The sequence below is a fragment of the Empidonax traillii genome, unplaced genomic scaffold, assembly GCF_003031625.1.
Source record: "Empidonax traillii isolate 1590-97213 ecotype Southwest subspecies unplaced genomic scaffold, ASM303162v1 scaffold201:size1909950, whole genome shotgun sequence".
Lineage (NCBI taxonomy): Eukaryota > Metazoa > Chordata > Aves > Passeriformes > Tyrannidae > Empidonax > Empidonax traillii.
In genome coordinates, this window is record NW_020955394.1 from 1,203,720 (window position 1) to 1,219,586 (window position 15,867).

Consider the following 15,867-nt stretch of genomic DNA (forward strand, 5'->3'; position numbering starts at 1 on the left):
TATGTACTTTTGAACAAGTCTGATTAAAATCTTGACAAAGACAACACAATGTAGTTTGAATTCAGCAGAACCTCCTCAGCTGGTGTAATTAGTCTAAAATATCAACTTTGCATAATCCAGTTGATGCAATTATGGTAGATGCTAACATCAGAATTCTGCACCACTGCTTCAGGTGTGACTTGAACATTGTGAGTAACCTTTCCCAATATTTTGGGGGAAAAACTTGTAGATCACATTTCAAGGTTACTCTATGCTGCCTCAATCCCTAGTTCACAATTTGCTCTTTCAAATTATGCAAGTTTAGAAGAATTTAAATATTAGTACAGCTGACACTTCAGAGCACAACTTTTCCTCTTCACGCTTTAATAGTTAACTAGTGCAAGTTTACCACTGTCAAAATTTACATGGAACCCATGAGGAATGGAGCAAGACAGGGATCCCATTCTGGGCTTTTGCTTCTAGAAAATGGGGAGAGAAGGAAGGTACAATTCTGGTCCCACAAGCCAGTATGTGAGGGATGGCAGCTAAGATATGCCCAATCCTCAGAGATGAATTAAAGGAGCATGAGCCAGTAAACACACTTGTCCCCAGCTCCTTTTGGGAGTGGTACCCAACTGAGAAAAACAGTAATCAAGAGCCACATGTCAGGCAGGACAATGGTGAGAGCCCTGCTGGTTTGAGGAATACAGCTAAGGGACACAAAATGGTCACTTCTGACAATTTATCATTCTCTTAACAAAGGCCAAATTAGACGAAAATTCATAAAAAAACCCAAACTACACGCACAAAACTAAAGGTTAGGAATGTAAATATAGGGACTGCTACGAGCTGCTCACTGTAATCATATTTCCCTGTCACATGGCTATTATTTTATGATTTTTTTTCAGATTTGGACCACTGCCAATAAGAAAGGCACTTATACAATCTGCAAACTGCAGCTAAAGACAGGCACAGACAGTTTTGCTTTAACACATTACATTTAAGGAGGGTATATTAATAAATAATACTATGTTTTTAGAAGTGGTAAAAATGTGCTGCACTAAGTTGTAATGAGGATAACCATTAAAATAAACTTCCAATTTTACAACTTCCATAAGAAATGACGGTTCCCTGATATTAACCTGAAATGAGTGTGGGTACAGTAACATCGACATTCAACAATATATCATCAGGTTTGCTTTTGGTTTAGAAAGAAAACAACAGTAAATGTATGTGGCAGAATTACCAGGAATGTTTTATGAAATGAAGTTATAGGAAAAGATTATTTCAGACAACTGTTCTTTTTTCATTTGAAGAAACAGAGTATACTAAACATATGCACATATGCTTGCAAAAAATATTGCTCATGAATGAGAACAGATTAACATTTGAAAAAAATAATAAATGAGAAGAGAAAAGGATGGGATAGAGTGTGCACATACAATTTTAGTCTTGGTGATTTCAAATTTTTGTGAGTTCATTTATGAGACGTGATGCCTCTCGGGTTTTACTTTGTACAAACACTACATTACATTCCTAACTGGCCTCCTAAACCTACTGTAATTTATAATTTCCAGAAAGTGCCCAAAAGATTAATAAGATGTATAGAACTGATAAGCTAGTGGTTTCTGCCCAACTGTAGATAATTTTATAGCTACAAAAAGGCACATTTATGACCTAGTGGTAAAAACTGCTGGTGGATAAGGCTCTATTTTACCAGAATATAAATCAAAGATATCCATCTGACAGAGAAATACAACAGACACCTACTGAACCAAAAATATTTCTTCCTACTCTAACCTTTCTTTCAGGTCATCCAAGCAACGCTGAAGATGAACTTCTCCTGCTGTCACCAGCACATGTTCTCCTGTCTCCTGGATTAAAACCTGCACACAAGGATCAGCTTGGTTTAAAAGCTTCATCCCTCTGACCAGCTGAGGCATCTCACCTGGCAAAATAAGATATTATTAACAAAGTAATGCTGGATAAGGAATACTTGAAATAGGATAGACTTAAACCAAGAAATAGTAAAACTTGTTTTCAAGGAAGACTAAACATAAATACTTATTTTAGGAATACTCAAAAACTTTCAGAGAGGTAAATTTTTGCTTATGAGTCACAAAGTGGTATGGTTTAAGAGCAGCAACTGAAAACATAAGCTATCCTCAGAATTTGTCACCAACAATTTATACACTGATGATGAAATCCACACTTAAATGGTTTGCACATTTTTTGTTTGCGTAGCTCTACAACAGGTTTAGTATAACAAGCCAGCTATTGACTATGACTGTGCTATGTTGCTTCCTATATACAATTTATTTCAGGTACAGCTCATAAACAGTTCACGACCAATAAAACCCCCTGAATTTTATTGATACGAAGTGATTAAAAAATTCAGGACTTCACTCATCATTTTCACAAATTATTGAATTATAACCTTTCTTATTTATTGCAACTGTTTAATGTCATCTTTCAGTAAAATATTGTATTTCCTTACAGTCTTTCATGACTAAGTGTAGCAACCTCTAAATTGCTAATGCTGAAAATGCTCCAAATACATAAATAATGACATGTTAACTTTACTAAAATAAAACTAAAAAGTATTCCATATGGATTACTTATAAGGCATAAGAGCAAATGAAGCACAGGAAGGATTTTAAATTAGCTGGAAGCCACTGAAAAGCTTTAAAGCAATTAAAACCTGAAAAGGGGAAAAATCAGGAATGTGAGAGCTTTTCAGTGAAACAAATCACAGCTGTCCCTAAAATGAAGGTGTTTAAAAAGAGTTGCCTTAAAGTTAATGGAGAATGAACAGCCACAGCTGAGTCAAATTTGGTTAGATTACATCAAAGCTATGCATAAGCACCTCATGTCAGCAGCCTTTCATAATGAATACAATTTAAAAAAATTAATTATGAATCCTTTTTTTTATTTTACATGCGTGTTAAAGAATACCCACAGGCTTTCTAGGAATGCATATTCATATTCAGAAGGAAGAGTGGCATTAAACTTGTCATTCACTTGGAGACTATTAAAAGAAATATGATATTGTATATTTACTGCTAAGCTAAGGGTGTAATAAAAAAGTACCCTTGAAAAACAAACATAAAAATAAACAAAAAGGGAGAAAAACACAGTGTTAGTTCACATGGCCAACACAGATGAACAAAGACTTTGCTTTCCCTTCTGCATTTAAGCTCAAAGAGTGATTATTTTTTTCTTTTAGTGCTTATGGTAACCATACAGAAAGATTTTGGCATGAATGTGAAGACATGCAGTAAGTTCGTAAAATGTACCCAGGGAAATAATTTATACTTATTTGAGTCATTCTTCCAAATAAGAAGATGCAGTTTTGAAGCAAGTTTGATGTGGCAATCCAATGCACCCGTATGTGACAATGTTCTAGAGCCACCTCAAGGTTACATACAGCTCACTGGGCAATTGATTGCTTTCAAGCTGAGCCTGCAATCCAAATTTGGTTTGTCTTCCCGTTGTTGCTGCAAGCAGCAGTGGATTTTCAGGAAACTTTCCTAAGTATAGCTACCTTTCAGACTTCTGTCCCCCTATGAAATTTCATTCAAGTCACAGGTTCAGAAGTTAACAAGGAGGGGAGACTTAGTAATGGTGTAAAAATGATGTAACTTCATTTTTTAAGGAAAATAATTACGCCCAAATTGGTCAGTAGTTCTAAAATTACATTCATTTAACATTTAACTTAACATTTTAACATTTACCTTAATACTGCACTCAGCAGAACCAGTAATTTCCAATACTTTCAAAACTGCTTTAACAAATGCAGGATGTACAATATATGATTATCTGTTACTCAAACACATGAAACAAATAGCTGCTAAACTGTCCAATCACTTTCTAAAAAAACATATAATCTTAGCGTTAGACTATTTTGCAAGTGAACATAACGCCAGTTATTTTGGTTCTACTAACACCACAACAACAAATGGAAATTGGGCTGAAATTCAAATAAAGCCAGAGATGTACCACTCTGTGGTTTGGAGGAAGGGATCAGTGGGAGGCAGTACTGCAAATCTGTACCACGACCTTAATGATATAGCATATAACAATGGCAGCAGAAAGGGAAAACACACAGATCTATTTACCTTCACAGTAAAGGAATACTGAACTTTTAGCACCATGTGGTGTCTTACTTGTGGAACAGCTAAGTCTGACCACAAAAGGGCACAACAAGGTCTCCTCTATCTCCTCACCTACTGAGACGTGAGCGAGCCAGGTGGAATAACTCACACACAGCCCTCTAGGCAACACATATATTCAATTTATACTGGGCTAGCCTCTGATTCAGTGGCTAAATCATAAACCAGACAAATCACTACGGGTGGGAGGCTGCATTACTACCACACTGAATTCGTGTTCCTATCCCCATTCTCCCTCAAACCTACTTGGATGCTTTGGTTCAACAGCCACCCGCACAATCGGCGTCGCTTCGAAGTTGAGAGGAGTAAATGGTGGACAAGCAGGTGATGTTGACAGTGTTGCAGACTTGAGCACAAAATCTTGCAGGCCTCCTATTCCTAATGGTAAGTGGAAAAAAAAAAAAAGGCAAAACAACAACAAAAAATTAACCACTTTCATTAAATGAGACCAAAGACACAATCATCAAGTTAAAAAAAAGCCAAAATTATTCTAATTACAAAAACAAGATTCAAAAACTCCTTGCCGTTCATATAAAGTATCTGTTAAAATATTTGTGCATAAACTGGGTTCTCAAGTCTCTGGTGTGACATTTGATATTCAGTCTCTCAGTTCCCACTGCAGTCCCTCAGTATTTTAAAAAGGCATGTTTATAGCTCTGAAGAACAGAAAGGACATGAGGACTTTTTTCCCTTCTAGTACGTCCAAGCCTTTGTACAGCTCAGAGACAATTCTGGTGTTTTAAGTCTAGAAAAATTTAGACTGCAAGAGCCTTGCAATGGTCATCTAGTCCAACTTCCAGTCCAAAGAAGAGCTAACTTCACAGTTGCTCAGACACTTATCCACTCAAGTTTTAAAAACTTTTAATGATGGAGATTGAACAGTCTGTGTTGCCAAGCTCTTTCATTGCTTAATTATTACTATTGTGAAGAATGCTTTTTTTTCCTTCCCACCCCCTCATGCCCATTTGGGATTCCCTTTTTTCCAACTTGATTCTTGTAAAATTTAATTTATCGCATAGTAAGCTATTAATTCTCATCATAATACTTTTTATAATGCTGGCAAGTTGAAGAAAAGTGAGCTAAAACTGTAGTGATAAGAAAAAATATAGAAAAATATTAGCTATAAATCTGAAAAATAGCTGCTGTAAATGCATATTTAGTCTTGGCTGGCTGGCACATTTAAGAGAATTTGAAATTATTGCCTTCAAATTCCTAACCAACAGGACATCATTCATTATTTAGTCAAAGCTATAAAATCACAACTAGAAGTGTTTGAGTAATAGAGACAACAAATAAAGCTGATACCAACATACACAGTCACTTTTCCTGATGCTCCTTCAATCACAATCAGAGTTACAATACTTCCAGCAGAGTATAAATTAAATCTAACTTATAACATTATGAGAAAACTGAAACCTTTAGCTCATAATCTATACCTGCTTAAAAATTACATTCACACTGTAGACTGCAGTACATTTGTGCTCCTTCCTTCTCATTCTCTCCTACAAGCCCAAGGAGAAGTTCTTAACCCCAGCTCCCCATTATCACCCTAATACGCTTCCAGGTTCTTCTTTTTGGCTTAGCTTTCCTTATTTCATGCCAGAAACAAAGAGGGTCAGCTTCCACCCTATGAGATCATGAGGGAGTTGAGTTCTGAAGAGCCAGTTGCTGCAGAGTTCTCATCTGTGAAATCAGGCTGTTTCTCCGGCTCTGGAGGCCTGGCCAGCAGGGAATGCCAAAACCCAGAATGTCATTATATAAGAAAACCTGCCTCAAAATAACTGGAAGGAGAACAACATCCAACAGCTTTAAATGCAGGATTGCAGATGCTACAAAGAAAATAAATCTGTATAAACTCTGTGTTGCACCTGACCTATGACCAGCATGCATTTCCTCTTTTTCACTTATTCAACATGTGGTTTGAATGAAAAACAAATGCTGGATCATCATCACCACCAGGGACTAAGAAAAGGGATGGGTCCATTTTATTCTGATCTTCTCCAGCTGGTAGAAGGAAAATGATTTAGAATGGGAGGTGAACAACCTCTTTTCAGTGTAATGTGAAGCAGAGAAATAAAGTTACCAAATCTTACTTCAGATAGACTCCCTTTTTTCTTAACACATTACTGCGCTCTCACTGCCATAAAGGAAACGTGAAGTTTTTTGCTCATTTGTTTCACATTTGAAGGTACAAATACATGAAATACACGAGTGTCTGGCATCAATACTACACTAAAAATAACAATAAAAAAAAAATTGTCAGTTTTCATGAAAATCTGTTAGGCTTACAACTTGAGTGTTTTAATTGCTGAACAATGTAAGCTAACACAGTAGCGTCCAGCCCTGATGAATCTGTTTAATTTACAAATTCTTAGTAACAAATGTTGGAAAAAAAATCCATAAAGATTCTTGGACACTTTGTTGCATAATATGATTACTAAGTAACTGCTAATGTGTTTTCTGAATAATATTAGAGGAAGGTGTAACAAAACTAATTCCAAGATACCATACGTTATATCAGTGGAAGATTTCTATTAATTATGCTGATACATAAATTTAAACTTATTGTCCAGCCCACTGAAATTTACATATACTACTTGAGATCACAGATCTCAAATGAGTATTCGTATGTTACTTGAAAGGTCTTAGAAAAGTCACTCCAAAATTAAGCTTATAAATATGCCTCCCCTTTTAAGACTGTTTTTGTCCTGTTCAACCATTGAAGAATACAAACATTTAATTATAATCATTATAATACACACATTTGACTTCACATTTATTTTTGTAATGCAATAATTTTCAAAAGTAAAGGAACTAAAGGTAAAAAAAATCTTAAAAAAGGAAGGGGAGACAAACAACTGCTTTTATTTTAGGTTAGCTTAAAACATGAAATACTAAAAACCATTGCAAGTATTTTTGAATAGTCATTTCTCAAAGAACAACAAAGTCTACAAAGTATGCAGTCTGTCACACAAATAAACATGCAGGCTGGTAGAAAGCAGTTTGTTGTACATTGCTTTTTTTTATGTATTTTTAAGAAAAGCTGGAGTTAAAAGCATCAGTAGGAATTTTTTAATGTGAGTATGAACTTGATCAGGAATTTACTTCTTTTTATTAACTCTGCCTGTGATGTCTTCTCATTTCTGTACAAAAGACAATGTTGAATTCTGACTGTTTGGGGAAGTGTGTAGGTTTCAAAGACAGAAGAGTTCATTAAAACCTCCTTATTAGAAATATCACATGCTTTGTTATATACTGTGTAACACCACTCCTAACACTGCTCTTGGCAGCAAAGACTTTTCTTCCCCAACAAGAGTCAAATCACCTTTACAGATTTTAAGGCAAAGAGCCATACATACTAAAGAGTTACTACTATATTTTTTTTGGTGCATAGTCCTGTTGCAATTAAAGAGATTATAGCATAGGAAACCACAAACCAAGCTACCCAAGATGAAAAGCCAAGCCTACCGAGGGGTATCTTATGAGGTTTGACAGTATGAGACTAGATTGCTTTTTCTTAAATTCATCATCTAAATGCTTTGCTCCAACTGCAGAATAACATTTTTGTTTAAAAAAGCATTCCCACATACTGATGGTCAGAGAAACACAGGACCTGAACCCAACTGGACTTGAATAATAACAGGGATTGAAAAATCCCACACTTCAGGGCTCTGACTGAAAAGAAGGTAATTTTACAAAGCTTAAATGGCTAGACTTCAAATATTATGGGAAGATACAATTCTAAAAAGAGTACAAATTAACACTCTTGTCCTAAAGAAGCCAACCCTACACATAACTGTTTATCAAACTGATTTGTGCTAGCATAAATTAAGAGCATTTCAAAGTATTAAAGTGATTATTTCAACAGGAACTGCAGATCTGTAGTTTGAAAAATAAGACTTCCTCTTCACAGACTAGAAACTTAATAAGGACTCTGAGATAATGTTACATAAGACCTTCTGAGTTTGGTGCTTTATCCTTTTAAAGGATAAATATCCTTTAAAATGATGGTTCAGGGAGAATTATTACACAGGTGGTGAAATACAAGATTTACAAAGGTCCTTCTTTTGTTGAGTCCCTTCTCTTACTTGCCCTAGAAGATAAGAATACTAAATCAAGTATATACCTACTTGCATCACCAGATATTAAATGACAGAAACTAAATGGTAAAAAGAGATAAGAACATCATGACTGAAATTTTCGAAAGGAGTAGGAGTGTTAAGACAAGTCTCAATTTACTTTTCACTTCTATGTCTTGCTGGTAACCACTACACCTTAGACAATAATTTTGCTGCCTTTACAGATGAAGTATGCTTTTCCAGCTGAATTCAGTTATAAAGATCTGAACATTTAACAGATCAATTTCAAGGTATATGTAATTAGTTTCCCTTGATGTAGAAAGATTTAGCATTTAATGTCCTTTCAAGTCGCAAAAAAATGAAGCAGATACCACCACCATGCTTAAGTTTTTCAATCAGATAAGGGAATAATTTAGTTTGCAGTGTGAAAACTCAAACAAAGAAGAATGAAAGCTGTTTAAATTTTAACTTCTGCCACATTGTTACTAGCCTCAGCACATTAGTTCAGTCGATCTTTATCTTCTCTCACTGATGATATCACCACTTAAGAATCCTTAGCTGCTTTGGAATGGAGACATGTCAAGCTTTGGACTAACACAGCGAGGAACTAAGTAAAGCAAAAAGCCAACGTTAATCTTCCCAGTAAGGGCTCTGTCTCCACCAAAATCTATCATTTCTTATCAATGATATCTGTTTAGAAAGATTAAGACCTTACAATATGTGAAGCCTCCTGGTTTAAATGCTCCATGCACTTCACTGTGTACCAGTGAAGGCAGACCATGCAGGCTCCTCCATAATTCATGTAAAAGACGGCATGATGCAAACTTTTGTAAATCTACACAATCTGAAATCTCAAAGCAACCATGAGCCTTTTGTTTCAAAGGGACTGTACAAATAGACTAAGACCTCTATAATTTTGTTTGAGCAGTAATACAAATACTTTTATTCCTCCCTAGTGAGAGACATTTTAAAAGAAATATTTTTTAAAGGTGCTTCAAAAAACATGTATGATAAAATAAATTTCACAAATCCACCTTAAAAGTATGATTGGCTCTTAGATGTTTCCAGTTTCTCCTCAAAGTAAATAGGTTAAAAGCCAACTAAGACAAAGAGAAGGACAAAATATATTTGCCAAATAATATTAAAATAATAAAAAATTAAGGAAAACAGCTCTGTGTCAATCATCATTCTCCTTCAAATCCATCCAAATAATTCTGCTTTCCCCAATGTAGCATAAGACTAGGAAACATTAGCACACTGTTACCTATTAGATACTAACACTACTACCCATAATTAAAAAAGAAAAAAGGAAAAAAGAGATTTTGCAAAGGAAAACTGGTTTTTGGTAGGATTAAACTCAGTTACAATAGTATGCCTTTCATACTTCAGGAATCTTAAAATGTTTTACTAATCACTGGAATTAAATGACAGTAACTGCAGGGACTTTGGACAAGTAGCTACTATGACTTAAGAATACTTTGTATTATACATTTATCACCTCAGATCTCGAGCATGTTTCTCTTGAGTCTCATGGGCACTGCAGAGAGACATCTGAGGGCAGAACTTGACCTTTCTATATTAGAAACTGTTTCTAGAAGGGAAGGGAATGTAAATCAAGACACAGACCACATTCTACTCGAGATTTCATCAGCTTTTTCCATAATACACACCACATGTTAGCACAGATTGCCGGTGAGCCTCCTCATCTCTAATTGTGCACTTCCCCCTCAATTGTTCTTACTTGCTTCTGAGGCAAGTGAAATGGCTTGTGTGGAAAACAGAACATTTTAAGGTACGTGCATAGTTTCAGCTGCTCTCAGTACTTTCCAGTCATGTTACAGAAAAGGTTAGTTCAACATTTTCTTTTGTATTTCACTTCCTTTTCCCAATGTGTTTTTTTTTTTCCCCCGCTGAATCTCCAAAAATCACCATTATCCAACTGACTGTAGAACCCTCTGTCCCAGATTCTTCATGAGTTTCCAGGGAACAAGCTCTACCTGAGCACGTGCTAGAGATCAACATGAATTCAAGTCCTCAATACAAAAGTGCTAAATTGTAATTTAATACTTTACTTTTACTTTGCTTCACAGCACTTTGAGGGGAAACTGAGCATAACTTTCTGATCAGATGCGAGTAAACTCAGCACATTATTAATAATGTTACTACACAATTCCCTCTCCCCCAGGGGCACAATTGTGTGATAAGACACTAAATGCAATAAGTGACTTTTGACACAAGAAGCAACTCAATGCTTTACTATGAATGTTCCAGGAGTAAAGGATGAAAAAGTGCTGGAGCATCACATTGAGTTCTTCTAGGAAAAAGAATAAAGCTGTCTGCTTTGAGAACTACAAGGAAAGCAATAATATGGTCTAATGGCATGTTCCACTCAAAATGTCCTATCACTAAATTATAGTTCCAAAAAGGGTTGCAAACATTTATAAACAAGCATCATTTATCTTCTGCTGAGTGTCTTTGGGAAAAAATCCAGTTAGACTGTATGATACACATTTCCTGTTGACTGAGCTGACAATTGTAATTATGAACATTCCTATATTTTTCTCAGATTAGACTATGAACAATTTCAAGGACTCTATAGAAAAAAACCCTTTACATTAAACAGTAACATTTTTAAAATGTTACAGTGAATGGCTAGAGATCTACCTTCACTCACTCTTCTATGTGAAAAAGCTGACACCAAAGATGAGTCAGAAATTTGCCTGCTAAAACACAAATTTACCTTAAAGTAAACAGAATTAAACCAAAATCAGTTGACATTCCAAATCTGGTTTCTGGATTTACAAATTGTTATAGTCAAGATGAAATATTGATTTCCTTAAGCTGCTTAATGAGACAAATAAATACAGAAGATGAAAGTATTTCAAATAATGATGTTTTTCTTATGCTACAAAATTATTTCATTTGTCATGTCATACTAATTTTTGGAGCTCAAGACTCAAGAAAATTATCCTGATGTTTAAATATTTATGTTTAAGCTTCATTTTAGCACAGAAACTTAAAAATTTCATACTTAGATCTGTAACATGCCCTCATCCTTCTTTATATATTATGAAATCAATGCACTTGTAGCTCTAAAGAAAAAAAAAAAACAAAAAAGGAAAAAAAAAGTCTTGACTTCAATTGAAGCCCCTTTAATCTTTTAACTGTAAAGCATTCTTGGTAAAGGCACTCAACAGTACCTTCTGTGGTTTTATTAAACAGTAGCTGTCCTCAGCAGTATGCATGGCATGTATTTTGGCTGAGCCCACATATTATATATAACCCCTTTCCACACACCAGCTCAACTCGGCATCCCTTGAAAGCAGCAACACCGAACAACAGAAAATATGTGGACAGATCTTTGCACGGTGTGACCACATAGGCACTGCAACTCACTTCAGTTAGCCTGTACATCAAATTAATGCTTCCATTACTGCATGTGGAAACCATTTACCACCATACAAAACCCTTCAAGTGTTTCTGAAATACAACCCAAAATTTAGATTTATAATTAGTTTGAATAAATTATTCTAATTTGACCTGACAGCAACACATCTGAATTGACTTAATTTTTTTTTTTTTAATTACTACCAGAACTTCAGAGGCAGTTCGTAACAGTTGTTGTCCCAAATAAAAGAAATTTAGGTATAAATAGGTTTCAACATATTTACTTTGATAATCTACAAGTCTTTCGAAACACTGGTTTGTTGTTGCTGTGTTTTGGTTTTTTTAATTTAGTAATAGTCAATGTGTATAGTAAATAAACAAATACAATTGCACTGGAGCATCCTACAAAAGGAAAAAAATGGCCCAGCAATCCTCTAAAGAAAAGGAAATGTTCTAGAGAACAGAGCATTAACTACTCTCTAAAGGGTATATATGTACTTTTTTGTGAAGATGGGAAATGTTTCACAGATGTAGCTCCAGACGTCTCCCTCCACTGCTCCACAGATAAACACATGCTGGTCATCTACTGACAATTCCTTTTGGTAAAACAAGAAAAGTATTTAACAAAAAAAGAAAAAAATAGTTCTTTTGTTTGTAATTCCCATATTGAAATTCTCCAAGATGATCCCATGTGACTTGTTACGGACAGAAAAAGACAGGGCCACTGACCCTTCATAAAGCTGTTCTGCACATAATTACAAATTGATAATAAATCTCATCCTTCAAGAAAACTCAAGAAAATATTGAAGTGTTTGGTAGAATACCTTAAGTTAGGCTATTAATACCTAACTAAGTCTGCAAAAGGAACATATACTAAAAGACCTACAGTTCCTCATACTTAAAGTAGCAGAAGCAAAAGGCAAATCTCCAGCAGTTGTATAGCAAAGACACCGCTGATATTGCTTATATTTTGGACATGAACAGGAGAAAAATTTAATTATAATTTATTTAAAACCAACCTCTCTAGCTCACTGATATATTACTAATATATTATAACAGTAATATTAGAAAAAAGTAGAGCAATTGTAATTCCACACATTTGTGGGACCACCATCAATAACTCGAGCTGTGCACACATAGTTCTGGAAACAGATTAAAATAGGATCATTAACAGATTATATATCGGAAGTATTAATCAAAGCAATCACTTCTCACTTTCTCTCAATGTTTTTTCACCTACATTGAAATGTATTTAGATGTTCAGAAGGCAGAAGAGGGGGAAGCAGCAGCCTGAGGCTGAGAAGGGAAGCATAGAATCAGTTGTGCTCTATCAGATTGAGCATGAAAAGTGTTTAACATTAGAAGAAAGGAGATGGAGGCAAAGCCTTTCTATTTGAAAATGTCGCAAAGTGCAATTTTTATTTCTAAGTAGACACTGGGAAGACGTAAAACCCCATACAATATTTCAATACTTTTATGAGAGTATTGGAGGCAAGATGCACATGAGCAAATATCTAAAGTTCACTAGGGTTTTGAGCACAACAGAAAACTGAATTCTTCTAATTTCTTGACCAACTACTTTCCACAACAAAGCAAAATAATTAATCTCAGCTAAAAAAACCCAGTAACATAAAATGATTTCTTCATAAATCAGATTAGTTATAGGATAGCCCAACAACCAACTGAAAATACCATTTTAGGTTTTATTCAGTTTTAGTAAAGTCTCCTGAAAATGGGCAGACTTCATGTATATACTGTTTTCTTAAACTGAAGATTATAAAACATAAGTAACATCTGTTACTTCCCAGAATCAATTATAAGTGGTGTTAAAATTAATGAGGCCTTCAGGCACTGATCTTGCAAAGAATTAATTCTAATCTGCAGAACTCTTGGAGGTTTTGTCATGTTTGTCTAGAAAAAACTACATGAACATATTGCTACAAGTTGTGCATTACATATCCTGAGTACATGGGGAATTTAGAATCTACCACTAGAAGTGTCAATTACAAAAGACAATGACACTTAGTTTAAAAGCTCATTAAATTTTGTCCATCCTTGTGCTGATTTTAGAATTTAACTGTAGAAGTCCAATATACTTATTTTTCATCACTTAAAAAAAGAATATGAGACCTTGATCATTCAATACATGAGGTAAATGCAAATACAGACTGATCAGTTAAGAGGATATTTCAGACATCACAAGCAGAAGGCTGCACCAAATGTGTACAATATCCTGTGGGAAATGCCTGAGTCATTGACCATTTATCCTGTTAACTTGTAAGACATGCAAGTAACTAATTAAAATTCAATTTTCCAAGGCCTGACCCAATGCCTAATGCTCTCCCTTAAAGGCAACCTCCCCACACGCCCAACACATCTGCCCATAAGTGATTTATGCCTGCTGAGTTTGTTGCCTTGGGAAATGTGGCCTGGAGTGTTCCAGAGCACCATGAATAATGGACCATTTCAATCTGCATTATGCAGAAGTTGATGTTTATTTTAAATACAATAATTTTCAACAGGGATAAAGAAGAATATAAAATTTGACTCCCAAGCTAAAAGAAACCTTTAAATAGCTCACTTGTAGTTATAAAAGCAATAATATTTAGGGGAATAACTAAGGGATTCTAAGCAAATAAAGCACCTTTCCAATGCCTCTGATTAGGACTATTTGACTTGATGGGTGTTCAAACAGATGGCACGAGAGGGAACAGGGGATGTCTTAAACACACTTGTTATATCAGCAGCCTAGGAAGTTATTGATAATGAGTTATTTATCATACATTCCAGTTTAACAGCAAAATTAATTCACAAATAAACAGAAAATGCATTCAAATTAAAACAACAAAAAAAAGCAAAACGCAAAGAAGTTGCTGCCAGATGAAAACCCATGAATGGACCATTAATATTTATCTCAGATTGAAAGATGGAAATATGCTCCAAACACATCAAATAAAATCTAGCTAGAATAGGGACAATTTTTTTGTGAAAAGTGAAGATGGAATTCCAGAAAGTTATTTCAAAACACATAAATTAATCATTGACAAAACTACCTAAGAAATGTAAAATAATAAAATTCTAGAGAAAACCTTCTGCTAGTCCTTCATTATTGTGGCTAAAACCGGCTTTTGTTACAGCAGTAAAAAAATTCATATTTTCCCCCAAAATTAAAACTATATTTAAATCATGTATTTTACAAGTCAGCTTCACATTAAGTATTTTTGCCAGTCTGCCTCTGTGTAAACTAAGCATACCAAATTCATGTATATTTAAAGTGAAAAAAATCTGAAAGTTAGGACTGCTACTTATCCTCCTTATCCCCTGAAATCTTTTTCCCCAAGGCAAAGAAGACTGTCATTTCCCCCCTAATTTCTGATTACTTCTGTTAATGTATCATTGAGAGTTATTACTGTAATTTGCAGTCCATATTACTCTGACTTCCTAAAATATTGCAACATATTAACTTTCATTAGCTCTAGGTCAAGAAAAAAATGGGAAAAAATATACAGATCATTCCTAAGATAGGAGAATTCTTAAGACTAGTGTAGAAAGCCACATAATTGAATGGGGCCCTAAAATATTACTCTATTTCAAAACTGAGAGAAGAAATTAAATAGAAGTAATCTCGATTTTTAATGCCTTATTGCAAAAAAAGTAACATTATTATCAGATTTTATTTTGTTTACATCACATGAGTCTACATGCGTTGAGAATATCCCTAACACTGCTCTCATTTGCTACAAACTGGCAAGAGCCTCACACTGCCAAAAGATACCAGGGAGGGAACTTGGAGCTTTAACATCTCCACATTTGGGAAACACTTAGTGTTTAATTCCCTTTTTGACACGAATAACACCAGACACTGAGTGCTTCATTTGCATTAGAGCATAAAAGGAAAAGAGACCCCACCCCAAAAGGCACTCTGAGAACACCATGTCAAACACAGTGGGATGATCCAGCAGCCAGTTGCCCTCAAGAAGAGCTTGTCCTCTCTTCTGGCTTCCCAGCACCAGCATTGGCATTTGTCAGACTCAGGGTGAGACAATACAGGATACCAAATAAACAGAGCAAAACTATACTAATACAAAGCAATTTTCCCTCTCATCCAATTTTCACTCCCTCAACTAACAAAGCATTAACAGACACTGCTTCTGATGTGTTGTCCAAAACCACACAAATCAACCTATTAATCCCAGTGAAGCCCCTATAGCATGATGACCAACTAGAAGTGCAGGTTTAACATCTTGTAA

At 35.1% G+C, this 15,867-nt stretch overlaps 1 protein-coding gene across 2 annotated transcripts in view; it reads right to left on the reverse strand.

Annotated features, from left to right (window-relative positions):
• Window positions 1-15,867, reverse strand: part of EFL1 (elongation factor like GTPase 1) — a 68,782-nt gene that overhangs the window by 17,188 nt on the left and 35,727 nt on the right. For both annotated transcript variants that reach the window (XM_027887012.1, XM_027887013.1), the window contains exons 16-17: window positions 4,398-4,529; window positions 1,780-1,927 (exon numbers count right to left, since the gene is read on the reverse strand). In XM_027887012.1, the coding sequence (XP_027742813.1) occupies window positions 1,780-1,927; window positions 4,398-4,529 (280 nt within the window). The remainder of the gene's footprint in view (window positions 1-1,779; window positions 1,928-4,397; window positions 4,530-15,867) is intronic.